The 16,540-nt window shown below is 39.5% G+C and overlaps 1 protein-coding gene across 1 annotated transcript in view; it reads left to right on the top strand.

The window, feature by feature from the left end:
- Window positions 1–16,540, top strand: part of exoc4 (exocyst complex component 4) — a 114,722-nt gene that overhangs the window by 39,360 nt on the left and 58,822 nt on the right. The window contains exon 11 of the mRNA XM_044185814.1: window positions 1,872–1,968. Coding sequence (XP_044041749.1) covers window positions 1,872–1,968 — 97 coding nt within the window. The remainder of the gene's footprint in view (window positions 1–1,871; window positions 1,969–16,540) is intronic.

Here is a 16,540-nt window from a genome sequence, read left to right as displayed (position 1 = left end):
CATGTTGATGTTATTCATGGGAACTTGAGTGTTAGCAATTTGTTGAGGAGGAAACAAAAGTTGAGCCAGCTCTTTCCACGTTGATGATCAGTGGGGGTTGGCAGCAGCTTTGTTTAGGAGCCTGTAATTGAGTCTTAATTGAATTGGCACCAAAGGAAGGATGAATGGATGGAGAGATGGAGAAAGAGAGTTTGAGTGAATTGGACCTCATCTCAGTCTCCACTTAGCAACGCGAATGTGGGCTTACCGTGCAGGCGAGTTTCATAGCAACAGATCAGAATCGGAAACCCTTGATTTGAAAGTTTTGGATGGAATGAAAGCTTCCATTGTCATTTTAATGAAAATACGGAGAGTTTCGTCTCCTATACTTTTCAAATTACACTTGTTCCATTAGAAATGTATTACGTGGCCCGGCACAGGGAACAATGGGTTGATATGCATTTGAATGCAAGGCTAGGCAGGCTGCTCAGGTAATGCGGAACAGGCTTTCGCGCTATGGTGGAGTGTCTTTGTGTTATATCACACAAGCTTTGCAAGGCTGTATTGGACATGGAAATGAAACAGAAGAAAACAGCAGAGCAAGGCTTTGTGCTAAACTTAAATCTCACCATTTCAGAACACACATGCACACACACCCTTACCAATTTCAAAACCCTATCAAAGTAGCTTGGATCACCATCTTGTTTGATTCTGTCCAATGTTTCCACTTAACTTACTTGAAACCTCATTTCAACTGATCAGAATGTAACAGGAAAGTGCAGTCAGCTTGTTTATGGTATTATACTTACAGAACCCTAAAATCTTGGAAGCAAACCTTTTCTCTAAAAGTTTACCCACACTGAGAACACAATTGTTCATGTATCTCTCTTGGTTTTGAATCTAAAAGGTTATTTATTGCATTGTCTTGTTTTTCCAGTCTCATGGATGTATTATTTCTGAGTGTCATAGGACTTAATCATAAACATAAATCAAGAAATCTTATGAAGAGCATTTTCCCCACTGCATAAAGGCAGGGAATGCCTCTCACTGCTCTCTTCCTCCTATTCTTACTCATCAACCTATCACAATTTGCGTGTGAACACTTTATAAACATATATGTAAACATGTGTGCATGCATTCATGCATAGTATTCTTTCAAAACCTTTATACATGCACACACACAGACAATCACTTTGCTTTGCATTTTGCTGTATTGCTGTATTATTGACAACGAGCCGCAATTTCTTCTCCATCAGTTATATTGATTACTTCAGGATGAGTGGAGGTAATGAGCTTCGCTGTTCTTTCTCTCCCCTATGATCTCCCCTCTTCCCCTGTCTGCAGCCCCCCCCCCCCAAGTGTCTAATCCTTTCTGAGCATGTTACATGGCAATGATTTTCTGATTAACCCTGTTAGCTGTGGGGTTCACCCATGCAGTGACGCAGGGGCATGGAGGAGTGTGAGCATGTGGGATGCATTTAGATTTGTGATGGAGAGTTGCACTGATTGAGTGATGTGTTTATTAGGGTTGTAGGTGTACTCCTGTACTGATTGAATATTTAAATATTTAAAAATGTTTCCGAATAATATAAGAATTAAGAAAATATATAGATTAATGGAGGGAACATCATTGTTACATGCCACCCTAGGGGTTGGTTGGGATTTGGTGTCTTATTAAAGGACACAGCATGGTGATGATTGTTAAGTTTTGAGTCTGGGTGAAAGCACATCTTCAGAACCACCTAAATCTTCCAAGTGTCATCCTACTGTACATATGATTCGCACATAACAATTTTACATACTGCGCAGTTTAAGTACACACTGCAGCAACACTACTATGTATAGATGTCTATTTTGACATGTTTGGTTAAGTCTTGTCTCATATGTTCCAGGTGGTGCTGATGACAACCTGATTGAAGGGGGAGAAATGAAGTTTGTGTGTAAACCGGGAGCGAGGAACATCACTGTGATCTTCCAGCCTCTTCTCAGGTAAAAAAATTGATTTAAATGTGCTTTCAAGATGTGTTTTTAGATTATCGGGAATGTGATCAGCAACACAAAACAGCAAGACACTATAGTCACTCATCTGCAATAAGACACTGCCTACTGTATGAATAAGTGCTAGTGTGATGACTGCGGACTGAGCGGAGTCACAAGTAAATATACAATAAATGAAGTGATAAGGAAATCATAGTTTCAAACAAGCCTTAACTGTTTGACAGTATTTTGCTGTAGATGAATGAATAGTCAATCAATCAAGGCAACCTGAAAACCCAAGATGTAGTTATATTATCACTACAGTTTTATACTGGTGTATTGTGTGGACAAAAAACATTACACTACTGCTATGGGCATGCATCACAACACCAGGAGATTCTGATGTCCGACACTTCTGATGTCCATCAATAGGCGACTTAATCACAAAATCACTTAAAATAAAGTTAATGAACGACAGAACCTGCTGTCTTTACTGGAATAGTTTGGGCACGATTCCATTAACTTTACGAGATAAATGTGTGAAAGGGCCACCAGTGTCATACTGGTCTGTTAGAGAGGGATGGCCAAGCCACTCAAGACGTATGAAGGCTGGGACATGACTCAATACCAGTAAAATGTAAACTAATTATATTACATGGCCTCTTAGTGACCATCTATCGATTTCAACCTTTTTAATGTTTAGTGGGATATCGTAAATCAAAGATGATGTAATGTACTGTTCCTTCAGCTCAAAATGTTTTGTTGATACCATCCAGGAATTGGGATCGACTACCACCCTCACTTTTATTTCCCATTAAATTTGAGTATTGTGAAGGTTTTTTTTTGTGGTAATGTTCTGTATGTCTGGTAGTTTTCTATACAACGCTGTGGTCCCAGGCGAGTAGTGTAAATCTAATAGTGAAGCAATTTAATTGAATTGGCCTCCATGCAGTGATACATTACTTTCTAGGATCCATTAAGCTAAGATGTTTCCTACTTGCACACTATGGTGCTTGGCATACATTTCTACAATTTAAACATCATGGAGCATATTTTTAATGCGTAGAGGCAGGATAAGTGTGCCTTTTTGGCAAACACCTTGTTTATCCCCTAAATTTGTTCAAAGTTGGCAGTTTAAGAGATGTTTTGACTGTAAAAGTATATTGAATACTCAGCCAGTGGAGAGCTATAGCTTCACACAGGCCATCTGGGTAGTAACTGTATTATGAGGTAGCTAACTTGCTTTGCTGTTTGGCTCTACAAAGTCTTTGTAATCTTACAGTCAGTGAATACAGGCAAACTTGACAAAAAGCCAATACAGACAGTGCAAAACAGATGTTTGTTTAGTATACTGGCAATTAAATTCTGTGTATACCCTGACCACTAACCATTGGACTGACTACTAAACAATATGGAATCGCAGAAAATCAGCCAGTTAATTTAGTTATCTATCAGATCTGTTTAGCGCTTCATTACATCCCCACTAACCTCAGCTTTATTGTCAGCTGTCATGTTACCTTTTGTTTGATTGACTGATGCTCACTGAAAGAAAATTACTGGTTTCAGAGACTAAGGACTGTCTGTGTTTGAATGTGTATGTGTTAGAAGTGCTTTAAACGTTTTTCTTTGCAGGTGGTTGCCTGTGTGTTTATGTCCCTTTACCAATGCTTTGGCCTTGCATCTTTCTCTCAGTCCCTCTCTCTCCCTCTCTTACACACTTCAACCCCTGTTCACTGTGGTTCTGGCCAAGCTTTTGTCTAAACAAATGACCAAAAATAAAACGGTGACTAGCTTTCTGCCAACCTCTCCCATGTTGTCTGTAATGGTTCATATCAATCACACCAAACTGCCTTGCACACAGGGCTCTCTCTTCTCTCTCAGCCTCCCTCCGACCTGCCTTCTCTAGACTTCTAGTGCCAATGGAGCGCTGTTTCTTGCAGATGGTTTTCTAATGGCAAAACTCTGGCACTCCGCTGATGGATCACTACATCTCCTGCAGCCAGCCATGCAAGTCATGGCAGATTTAATGACAGAAGCAGTTGGGGGTTGCAGCACAGGAAATCAGTGGTGTGTGTGGCAATGTGTGGGCGTATGAGACAGCAGGGTCTTAATGTCTGATTGTACTTTTTGAGTAAAATATTGTGTTGTAATGTTGAACCTCAAGATTCACAAGGAGCAATGTGGATTCCATCCTCAGGCCTCTATCACGCAGATTAGCCATCTTGGCATGGCTAACCTGCTCCAGAGAGGGCTAATTTAACAGAATCCGATCAAAATGTGTCAACGGCCCACATAATGACCAATCAAATCACTTAAAGAGCTTATATAATAATTCCTGCACTTATTTTTAGCCTTACGTTCATATTTGGAATTTATTCAGATGTAAAAGTAAGGCTAAGCTTTTCATTCTGTTTTACTTCTGTGATCACGTTTTATCTTTTGCCTCACTGAATATCACTTTCTGCTGGTGCATTAACCTAATTTCCCTGTGGGTATTACCATTTCATCTTTTGTTATATTAAGTACTCCACTCATGGTTCAGATGATTTTGCATCTGATTTGATTGTAATTAAGAACATATGTAATGCTTAGTGAAGCCCAAACCCAAAGAGGGCCAGACTAAGTTAACTTTCTTTGTGATACAGGCCCTTTCTTATGGTGCAGTAGTGCAGCTCTTTGCTCATGCAAAGGTATTTCATTAATGGACGTTCTCCCATCCAGTTTACATGTGCTTTGTTGACTTGGAGAAGGCCTATTTTATTCACAGTACCCTCCTAGGAGGTTCTATGGGCAATACTGTGGAAATATGGGGTGCCAGTGCCATTCCCGTGAGCTATTGAGTTCATGTATGTGGCTTTTTACCTATTCTGTTGTGGACAGAATGTCTAGAAGCAGCTGAAGAGTGAAGAGTGAATAGAATTGCATATCTGCTTCTCTGATCCAGAATATGCTGGAGGGATTATATAGCTGACCTGGTCTTGGACAGCCTCAGTCTCCCCCAGGAAGAGCAGGTGACTGGGGAAGAAGACATCTGGGCTACCTTGGTTAGCCTGCTGCCACAACAACCTAGCCCTGGCTAAATGCCAGAAAATGGATGGATTATAATGAGAAGGGAACTAGTGTGGAGCAGACTCTTCTAATGTACTTATTGCTAATGTTTGCCTTTCTGTCTATGTTTATATTGCCCCAGGGCATATGCCTTTTTAAAGCAATTACAAACAACATGTATCTGGGTTTCCCTTCTATATACTTCATATTCTCTTATTTCCCTATATCAAACCTCAGATCAATAGCGAAGTATCAAATGTGCGTGTGTTTGCCATTTATTCAGTTTGTCACCACCAACAAATATGTTTTGTGTTTTATTTTGACCAGGCTAAAGATAGCTGAAACTTTGCATGTGAGTTGTGTGTGCATTTTTGTTGGTGTGTTTCTCGACGCCTGACCTTAAAACTGACAAAACATTATCCCTCTTGGAATATCATTCAGATCTGTTTTAGGCTCAGCAGTGTTAGGGCTTGTTGTATGTGAATGAATGAGATTGGTTCAGCCCTCCTGCCACAAGTATAGCAATCCAACCTGATGTGTCAGCGCGTAGAATGTATGTCTTTAAAGACACACACAAATATGGGGCAGGGATAGAGGAGAGTTTGTGCCTTTAGCAGCCAATTTAGTTTGACTTGTGGGGTCTCCTGCTGACATTTGGGTGGTATTTACACCCCTTGCTCTGGGCGAGGTTGGCATTTTGAAAAGCTTCAGCCAGGCCCCTAATCTCTCCCTGTTCACCATCCACAGATTGACCAAGCATGGCCGTGCCTGTAGATGTCTGCTATGTTTGTGTCTGTGTGGCAGTGTGTGTTTGTGTGTGTGCAGGTAAAGCCTAACGTCCAGCAGAGCTGCTGTGTCGCCATACCTGAGTTAATTAGTAAGTATAATGTTATCATCCATGAAAAAAAGACAGAGATGTTAAGAAATCCACATTTTTCTTTAATGACTCAAAGTCATGAACTTGCTTGCTGAGGGGCTTTATGTAATAGTAACATACTCATGCTTGGCTAATTTCCTTTCTAACTGACTTCATTTTGCTTTTAATCTTGCTGCTTTCTAATTACTAGTTCTGACTCCAAATTGATTTTTGGCTTCAACTTTAAAATTATCCATGGGGATGATTCCTTTGAATGTTTCAGTCATCTTTCAAAATTGTTTGTGTCTCATTCAGAATTTGACTTTAAGCCCTTTTGTATGTATATTGTTTGTCTGTGCATTTGTGTACCAAAACATAAAGGCAGCTTAGAATTATCCTGCTGATCTTCAGATAATGCCAGACTGGTAGGTGTACTAGATTGAACAGTCACTGCTGTTTAACAGTCGATTGGGTACAGAGCTCTTCCTATGCTCTCACAGCATTAGCTCATTAAAAAGTACTCATGTTGATGTGCAGATACTTAAATTCATACAAGGTCTACTCGAAGTTAGTTCTACTGTAAATGTCTGTGTTTGAGTAAAAAACGAGGGAGAGAAAAGAGTCAGAAGGTTGGAGATTGACAGAGAGCGCTCGGGGTAAGCAGAGAGGGAAGGACAATGGAACAAGCGATGAAAGGAATGAGGAGCGGATAGAAAACTAGATGACAGGAAAAGGACAGAAGGGCTCTGCCTCCCACCGCTGTAGCCTGTGGTGAAAACGAAACACACCATGATTCTGCACTAATTTCACACTCTCATTAACTCCCCTCCTGAGCGGGACACACACACCAAGACAAATAGAAAGAGCAAGAGTTAGAGGTGAAATGGGGTATCTTTAAAGATGTTTTTTAAAATATGTTTGAATTTTTTCAAATGATTTAGCTGAAGCTTGCACTGTTGAATTCTCAAACATGACGTCCAAGGAGAAGGCCTTTTTCAACAATTAGATTTTCCAGATTCCTACTGACATTTTGAAGTCCAGTATTTCTTGAAGAACAAGACTTTGCTGTGCGGAGTTTCATTATTTTAAGAAAACTGCAAATTAGAAGTGTATGAGCTAATTGAGAATTATAATTATTACCTGTGAAGACACATATACCTTGCTAATCAAATCCAGTCACTAATAAAGTAAAGGGAACACATCCAGCGTTAAAAGATCAATATGGTGTTGTGATTTTGTGGTATGATTTTTTTTTTATAGGCATGATGCACCATTGCATAGTGTACATTCTGTTTTATGTGCTAATCGTCCATATCAAGTGTGAGACAAATATTGAATTTACAGTATGGTCCAGTGGAATGTTTGTCACCTTAAATAGTTAATGCAACACTAAAGGTCATAAGCCAAATTTATTGCGATGGCTAGAAGATGAGATGATTTGTGGAGCCATAGGAGCATGCAGTTCTTAATTATGATAGCCTAGTCATCTGCATATGCTGATGATGAGCAGACAGAAAAACATGTTTGATTATTGCTTCCTCTGTCAAAGTAGTGCTGCAGTAGTCTCTGTCCATAGGCTCCCAACTGCAACATGGAAAATGGCACCCATTACTCAGGTATTTATAATTCATATAAGTCCTGCAATTACACAGTTGCAGGATTACAATTTTATGATGTTGATCCACTAGGCAGTTTATTGGGCAGCATGAACGACCACATTCCCAGTAAGAGACAACAAACTAAACCATAGGATCAAAATTATTTTCTGATACATCCCAGAAGCAAGATTTGTTCGATCAAAAAGTCATTGTTGAGATCATTTTGTGACAAGACTCAGAATCAGAATCAGAATCAGAAATACTTTATTGATCCCCAAAGGGAAACTCTTTGTTACAGCAGCTTGCCTTTACGTCAGTGCACACAGGAAAGTACTAGCAAAAAATATAATACAATAAACTATAATACAGGTCAGAAAATAAATTAAGTACCAGGTGGGTATAAGCATAAAATAAAATTAGTGTGAAGTACATGTGGGTTTACCGGTTGATAATGATAATACAGTATAATAATACAATGTAATAACATAAGTAATAAGTAGTAGTGCATGTACTGTCAAGTTAAGTGTAGCCTATTAAGATTATTATGAGACGGTGAATATTGCACAGCAGTAATAGATGTATGAATAAATTATCAATAAATAGGAAAAACTAGAATATTGCATTGAGTATTACACAGTATTAAGTATCAGTATTAAGACAGGTGTTTGTAGTTGAGTTGAGTTACCAAGTGTATGACCCATTTCAAACATGCAAATTCTCACTGTGGCTGAACTAAAAATGGCAAAAATAATTTGTGTTTGAACCCTAACCTTCATTTAGTCAGGCAGCAGCTTTGTAATTATTGAAGACTTCAGTGTTCCTTCAACAATAACATCTGTACAACCTCATAGAGGTGTCTGCACATAGGCTATTAAAATGCAGCATGGACGTCTTGTCTTAAGTCTTACTCACATATACATGCACGTACTGCTTTGCTCTGCCAGCCCTTGCTCTCTTTTCTAATCTTTTTCTCGCTCGTTCCGGAGGATTTTCCACAGTAAATAGCAGCCTCCCTCTCTCTTTCTAACCCACACCCATTAAAAACTGGGAGCATAGTTGGGAATCAGGTGGAGAGAGGATTTTATACTGGAAAGGTCAGAGAGAGAGAGAGAGAGAGAGAGAGAGAGAGAGATAAAGAAGGTAGAAGAAAGAAACCAACAACAGAGAGAAGAGAGCAGATGGGAGGCAATAAAAGAAAAACACAAAGGAAAAGATGATAGAAAAGAAAAAGAAACAAACAGACAGGTGGGATGAGAATAAAGCGAGATAAGTCGTAAGAAGAAAGAAAATGCAGAGGAATAGAAAGGCTCTGAGATTGCATGTATGCTGGGTGGCATGTTGGCTTGCTTTGAATTCAAGTTGTTTACGTGCAGGTACACACTTCATACATCTACACTATGCTGTGCATGGGGAGAAAATGAAGGGACATGATGGAAGGGAAGTAGACTAGTGAACAGTAGGGTGTAACCATTACATATTGGAAAATTGATCAGAGACATTTGGCTACATTCTTTGTGAAATTTGTCAAAAGTCAATACAGCTGCCGATTTTTGGCAAATTTCTGGGTAACTCGATGTATTCAGGTGGCTTATGTGGTTGGTGTGTGCACTGACATACACAATACCTAGTTTTATAGCATTTCTGTAAAAAATACATCCTCTGGAACTGTCCAAAAAGTTTCCCTTTTTATCACTGCCACTTGTTGAGTATTGTTGGTATGTATAGCAGTACCTAATTTTTGGGGCATAAGTTCCCAGCACTAAAATAAGCAGCACTTGAAATAAGAAGTAATAGTATATATAAGTAGTATTGATGTTATTTTTAAATTAGTTACTGTGATTCAAAAGGAGAGACTGAATCTTGAAGTCGAATCTCAGTAAAATTGAATAATACTGATCAGCTTTGCATCGAAATGTATCGTTACAAATGTATCTGTTGTTTTTGCACTGGATGACGGACCATGTACAGTATGTCTAAATAGGTACTTAGTGGCCTGAGAGGGATAGCTCCTCACTCTTACTAAACAGAGAATAATGCAGTAACTGTAAAATTGTAACTAAACCTAAGCAAAATAAAATGACGAGAAGAGAAAGAAACAAAAATACACATAGAAGGAGAGCAGCAAAAGACAGATGGAAAGTCGAAGAGTGTGTATTAGAAAGAAAGCTGCTGCATGTCTGCAGAACACAATGCCAGTTTGCTATGAATCTGTCAGGTGCTCCTACCTGTCACTAGCTGCCGCACCGCTGTATCTTTATTCTTTTATCTCTCTGATGCCCTCCCCACAGGACAACACACACACCTACACACACATACACACAATGTTGTAAATAATACTGCTGGTTTTATCGCTTTCCAAAAGTGCAACTTCAGCCACTTTCTAGTGAGGTGCAGAGTTTTCAATCTCCTCATGTTATACAAGCACATGCATGCACAGAGACGGACATACACACTGTGGGCATGACACACATCCCTTCACACACACACACACACACACACACCAGATATTGTGCAGGAGATTAGATCCATCATTGCGGGGGTCTTTTCTCTGGCCATAGAAGGTGGATAAACTCTTTGATTGTGTTTATCCATCCCATAATGGAATCAGACTCAGTTCCCAGGGCAACCTGTCCAACAGACTCATGTGAAGCAGACAGTCGTCAGTTGGAGCTTAAGGGGGTCTAGTTTGTCTGAACGCTCAGCAGTAGACTTCTTATGAAGTCGGCTTTGAAGGTCCCAGAGGTTTTAGGTATGTGTGGGGAAAAATAGCGGATACTGGGAATTGTTGCCTGGTCAGATCAGAGGCAGAAATTCTGGCAGGACACAAAGACAAACATTTATATGTACCTTAGATACGCACAAAACACACATGGTTAGGTCTTTGAAGCTTATCCAGATGACCAGGTCATAATCACACAGATGTTCACACAGTCATGCTGTCCCCATCGATGTTGTCCCCCGCAGTGCCTGATTGTCTCTGATTGGCTGCTTTTGAAAGAGATTAGATTGTATTCTCGGGAGATTTGTAGGTTTGTCTGTGAGTCTTGGTGTATTGTGTTACCAACAATAATTTAATGAAATGAAAGTCTCCATTTTTTTGAGTGTACAATAATTTAATTAAGCCTAATATAGTTCTTCAGACCTGTTGCTATGAAAGGACAGAAGTAGGAGGACACAATGCCCTTAATGCTTATCAAATAAATTCCAGAGGGAGCTGCTGCCAAGAAGAGAATTACTGAACTACAATGAAGACATGTTTTCACCATGTGTTGCTTTCTGCCACATCCTCTGCTTTTTTCTGTCATTTGCTGCATTTTTCAGGGATGTAAACAGCTAAACAAAGGACAGAGTTTTACTACCTTCTGAAAACTGGAATCCTGAAAAAATTATGTACTGCATTTATAAAGAACTGTTTCTTATCTTCACCTGTCCTTCTGAGAGTAATATCAAGGGAAGAGAGTGCCAGAGATGGGTGATGTACAGATATTCTCTTGTTCCTGTCCAACACACTTCCTTCTGTTTTCTCCTTTAAATTCAGCCTCAGTTGTCTGTCCTTCCTCTTTCCATCCTTCTATCCCTTGACAACATGAGCTGCCATTCTGTGTTACTGTCACATGAGCGAACACCAGCCCCCACATCACAGCAGCCTTTGATTGGCCAGGCCTTTCCAGGTCGGTGAGCTGCTGCCTGATAATAACCTTGTTTGATTGCTGGAGCAGAGATGTAATTGATTGATCTGCTCACCCTGTCTGGGGCTAGGCTCCTGAAGTAGCCTGTATGGATGTGTGTGTGTGTGTGTGGGTGTGTGTATATGTGTACTGGAGGGTTGGCTGATGAGTCGAGGAGAGCTCTAGATAAGCATACATGCACACATGTACACACAAACCTTGACTTAGAAATACTAGACAGATGCAGACACATGTACATATACCCACATGCTTCTGTTATTGTATCTGCAGTGGGTACCACAGGTGGGCAGATGAGGGAGAGAGTGGAGGGAGTTTGTTTTTTAAACTCTTCCCAGCGCATCTGCCCTGTGTACCTCTCTAAACAAACCCCACCAACCAATCAACAAGTCATTAAACCTCATTAAAATTCTCAAACTCCCTCTGAAAGGAGTGTTTGTGATCTCCTAATTGGTGGTTACATAAGTTAGTCCATCTTTCTGGATAGTTAATTATTCTCAAAGATAGATGGTCTCAACTCAATGCAGCATCTTATTCAATAGTGGCTAAACAGACTCCAGGTATTTCTAAGAGACAGTGTTTCACAGTTAATTAATTGGGGTTGGAGAAAAATTGTGGTAAAATCAAGGTCTACAGGCCAACTAAGGTTATGATTTGTGTTGCATTATGTTGTCACTTTCTCTCTCTACTACTTTGCTTAGAAGCAAAATAAGCCAGTTGTTGGACAAAGAGTTTATTTGCTGCTCTTGTCTTCGATTTGTACATTTTGGGTAATTTGGCCTGCGGCTATGCTCATCTTCCTGCAGTTTTGAAGGATCTCTCTGGTGTATACATTATATTTATTTTCCCAAAAACAGTTTGAGTCTGGCTGAGTAGAGATAATTTCTTTCAGATAGGGTTTCTAACTCTCAGAGTTACTGTGACATGAAGAGAAAATCAAAACTCTGAAAAAGACACAACGTACATTTTTAAAAGAGATGGATATTTCTCCCCTTTCGTCCTTCCTTCCCAATCAGTGATGGTTTGATCCCCGACCAGTCATGCTGGAGTCATGGTGTGCCCATTGAGTGTGCAACCAGTGGAAAAGTCAAACTGGCAGACTCTGATTGAGTCTGTATATCGAGTCTCTCCTCTCCTTTCCTCTCATTTCTTCTCCTTTCCTCTCCTCCCCTCTACTCCCTTTGTGTAAGTTATTTAGAGGTAAAGGTTATAAATTTAAATATTTATCTGTGAGACAACTATCCTATTCCCCTCCAAGACTTTGAATCTTTCGTCAGAAGAGGGAAAACTGATGTCGACCACTTCACTTTGAAAGTTATCCAAACCAGCAGAAGAACACATGGTATTTCCACATTGTTCCATCTGCTCTCATGTTTTTCAGTGAAGTAAGTGAAGCATGGGAAGTCAATGGATAGAAACACTTTTGCAATAAAGTGTAACAACACTGAACTGCCAAGCTTTCCTCCAGGGTTGATGAGCAGCAAAAGTGTAACACGTTCACCATAGCCCGCTCTGTCTGTGAGTGGTCTCTTATGTAAAGCTGTTTGGCTAAATGTATTACATCCACCCAAAATAGAGCTCACATCCACAACAATGTCGATTGGAAGGGAATTTCAACCAGAGGACAGAACAGACTATGAGGGGAATAAACAACAGAAGGGAGGTGGGGAGAGAAAGGAAAAGGCGAAAATCCATTATGTTTGATGTTAGTGTCTCACCCTGGCAGCAAACGCTGGTGGAAAAACCCTGTGAAATGACATTAAGGGCGTCTTGTAATGTGATTTCTGCTATGTGTGAATATGAGATTTCTAATGGATTTGAGCACATTAGAGCAGTCTTTATCCGTAGTATTTATTCCCCCCTGGTTTCAGATGCAATTTGCTAAGTACGACGTTTCACTCAGCTCTAGCTCACTAGCTGTCTGGCTAGAAGGGATGTGGAGGAGGATTATATTATTTTTAAGATATCATGATAAATATTCAAGGCACAGCATTTGTGGCAAATTGGTATATTAAAAGAGAGAGAGATTCTTTCTATAATATGTGCAGAGGTATGCAGAGAAGAATAGTTTCATCGGGAGTATGGTTCTGTGTATTTGTCCTTATTTAATGTGTCTGTTTGTATGTGTGTGTGTTTTGGGGGGTAGATATGTTAGACATTTACCACACCACTTGTATGTGGTTTTTTGTGTCTGCACATGATATTATACTACATCTCTCTAATGAGAAGATGCATGCAGATGTAATGGTGTAAGGCCCGTTGAAGAAGCTGAGAAGTGTGAATATGGGTTAATAAGTCTAAAACTGGACAAATTGAGTGTTTTCTAATGCACAGTAGGTATGTAAGTGCATATGAAAATGAAATCATGCATTGTCAGCAATATGTTTATTGCAATTGAATTTGATCTCGACCATATAAACAGCATTTTCTCTTCATGTGCGGGAATTCATTACTTTCTCATTGTGATATGGACAAATCTGTATGTCCAAGGTGAAAGCCACAAATTAATTTAATTAATTTAATAAAGTAATGCTTATATCAACCTTTTTAAATGAATACAAACAAGTTTCTGAGTCAAGGCTAATAAGTTCAGTCAGTTAGTTTGATTTACTAGACTGTTGATATGAGAATGTTCTGCTGCAGCTCTTTCCTGATCAGGAGATCCCAAAATTCTTGGTGCACTCATCAACATTGTGGTGTACTGAATAAGATTTCTGCGTGTGATGAATGAACAGACCAGTTTGGTGCAAGACTCCAGTACTCTGACAGAGTGCCATTTTCATAGCACTGTACCAGTATCTCACAGTGCTTACATTATAAAAAAGACAAAGACTCGTGTTCGTCTTCAATTTTCCTGACACCCTAATATCTGTCTCTGTCTGATTGGGGTCACAGCATCCCTGATTAGCATGCACATTTACGTGTTCTTACCAGCATTTCCGTAAATTGTCCTAAATCAGCCAATGTGGTGCACTCTGAGCTCTCCGCAGGCTTAATGAGCTAGATTAAGACGGAAGTCATTTAACCCCTGCCTGCGACACACATACAAACACAGTCTCGATAGGCATGTGTACTTATCACAACCAAACAAGCATGAGCCTGCACACACACTATAACCACCTCACCTCCACCCTGTATTTCAGTAGATAGGAGATGGAGCGAGGCCATTATGCAAATGTCAGGTGTCAAGTGTAAATGAGATTGGAGGGATGGGAAACAGAAGTATTGAATATCACACTGGCTCCCTTGGCAACTGCACCAAGGTAATGAGACCATTCCAGGACGTAGGCTGGCAAAAGCCTTCGTTACACTGAAAGATAGCAGAGTGAAAAAGACTGAATAAAAATTGTTAAGAGTAAGTCCATTGGGGCTACTTGATCTAAGAAAGAGTAGATAACACTACCACCTGCCTTATTCAGACTTGGAGTATGAAAAAGCTACGTGGGGCTCAGGTTGTTGTTTTTCCAGTGGTCTTGAAATTTACTATATATTGCTATAGATGCAAATAGAGAGGTGGGGCTGCTAGAGAGAATACTTACTACTTGTAGATTAAATTTTAACTTCATATTTTGGTTTATATGGACATAACTAATAGGAGACCAGACAGGTGATGCCTAACACACCTTGAGAGCTTGATTTAAAATTTTTACCCAAGCTAAAGTCCTAACTCTAACCAGCCATCCTTTATGTTATCTAGTGCCGCAAATAGCAATTCTTCTTATTATTGATTAATCTGTAGATTACTTTCTCATTGTGTGGTCTACAAAATGTAATGAAAAGAGTGAAAAATTACCATTGAAATCCCAATGTGATGTAATCAGAGTGTTTTCTCTGACTAATGGACCACTTCCAAACCCAAACATAATCAGTTTATTATCACATAAGACAAAGAAAAGCAGCAAATCCTCATAATGGAGAAGCTAGAACCAGAGAATGTTTGGCATTTTGCTTAAAAATGTCCTTTTTGATTAAAATGATAATCAAAATAGTTGCCAATTAATCTTTTGTCGACTGACTAATCGTTTCTGCTCTAATGTTACCCATTTGATTATTTAGTTTCTGTAATATAGACATAGGTACTGTACACCGGTGTCAAAGGTGTATAAGGTATACCTACAGTTATTTCAAAGAAAAGTTTAACAAAAGTGCATTACCACTTTTCTCTGAAATTGTCACTGTCAGTCCATTAAGATAACCCAGTCGTGTACAAATGTTCATTATAGGTCATCTCATCATTTGCCACAGAACTTTTTCCCAGCTGTTGTTAAGCAGTGGTTGCATACAGCTCTCTCTCTGTCTCTCAGTTTATTTCTCTTTTTATCTCTCGGTCTCTCTAGTCTGTCTATATCCGTAGGCTGTGTACTGATTATTATGACTCCTCATGCCTAATCCTCTTTTCTTGTCTCTCCATCTCTCCTTGTTCCTCTGACTCCCCTCTTTATTCCTTTGTCCCTCTTTCTCTCACTGGGCCATTTACTGCTGGCCTCTGTCTTCCTGTTTGAAAAACAGAAAGATTAAATATTCCTGTAATTACTGAAACCTCAGACTACAACTATTAGTTTAATAATGGATGTAAATCTGAACAAATTATAGCAGAAATGTCATGTAATAGTGAAATAGAAGCACAGCTCTGCACATTCACATTCTGGTATACATTTTCAAAGCAACTGACCTATGAAGAAAGAGTCCTCTAATTTAAAGCCTCATCAAATGTAAAACAGTGCTTTATTAATAGAACATCACTTCGTATGAAGAAAACCTACATCTTTTGATATATATGCTATCTGGCTTTAGGAGAATAATTGCTCATGCCAGATAAAACTTTTCTTTCGCTCTCTCTACCTGTGCACCCTAAAAATACATTTTCAGTTGACCTTTAAGAAACCTGCCTTTAGCCAACAGAAGCTCTTGACTGTTCTCACATATGCTGCAGGCAATATAATGTATTTCATGGAACGTGATCAAAATGACGGAATACATGTAGATTGACAATGACATGCTTGTTGAAAAGCCATGGGGGATAGGACGTTTTGCAGTCTCACTGGTGTCATGTTACAATCACTACAGTAGATGCATAGATTCCTCTGTGGTGTGTAAAGAAGCAACACATGCAAATCAGTGTTTTCAATATTTCACGCTAACAAAGTAGCAGCAGAGTCGATGACTGTAAATTGCTGACAACTGGCATAAGTGGAGAACACTCAGAGATACTACAGTGTATTTTAACATCCCCAATATTTTTGGTCTCTGGATTGGTATCAGAAGTCGGGAGAGATGGGAGAGATGAGTGCTGCTTTTGGGGAAACTTTTTCACGTCGGTACAGACAACAGTTCGACAGTGACAACAACCTTAAATGTAAAGAGCTGTTGTGAACAGCGTAATAAGACATCGGTGG

Source organism: Siniperca chuatsi, linkage group LG23 (genome assembly GCF_020085105.1).
Source record: "Siniperca chuatsi isolate FFG_IHB_CAS linkage group LG23, ASM2008510v1, whole genome shotgun sequence".
NCBI classification, from domain to species: Eukaryota; Metazoa; Chordata; class Actinopteri; order Centrarchiformes; family Sinipercidae; genus Siniperca; species Siniperca chuatsi.
Note: the sequence above shows the minus strand (reverse complement) of the source record. Positions and strands in the feature narration are given on the sequence as shown.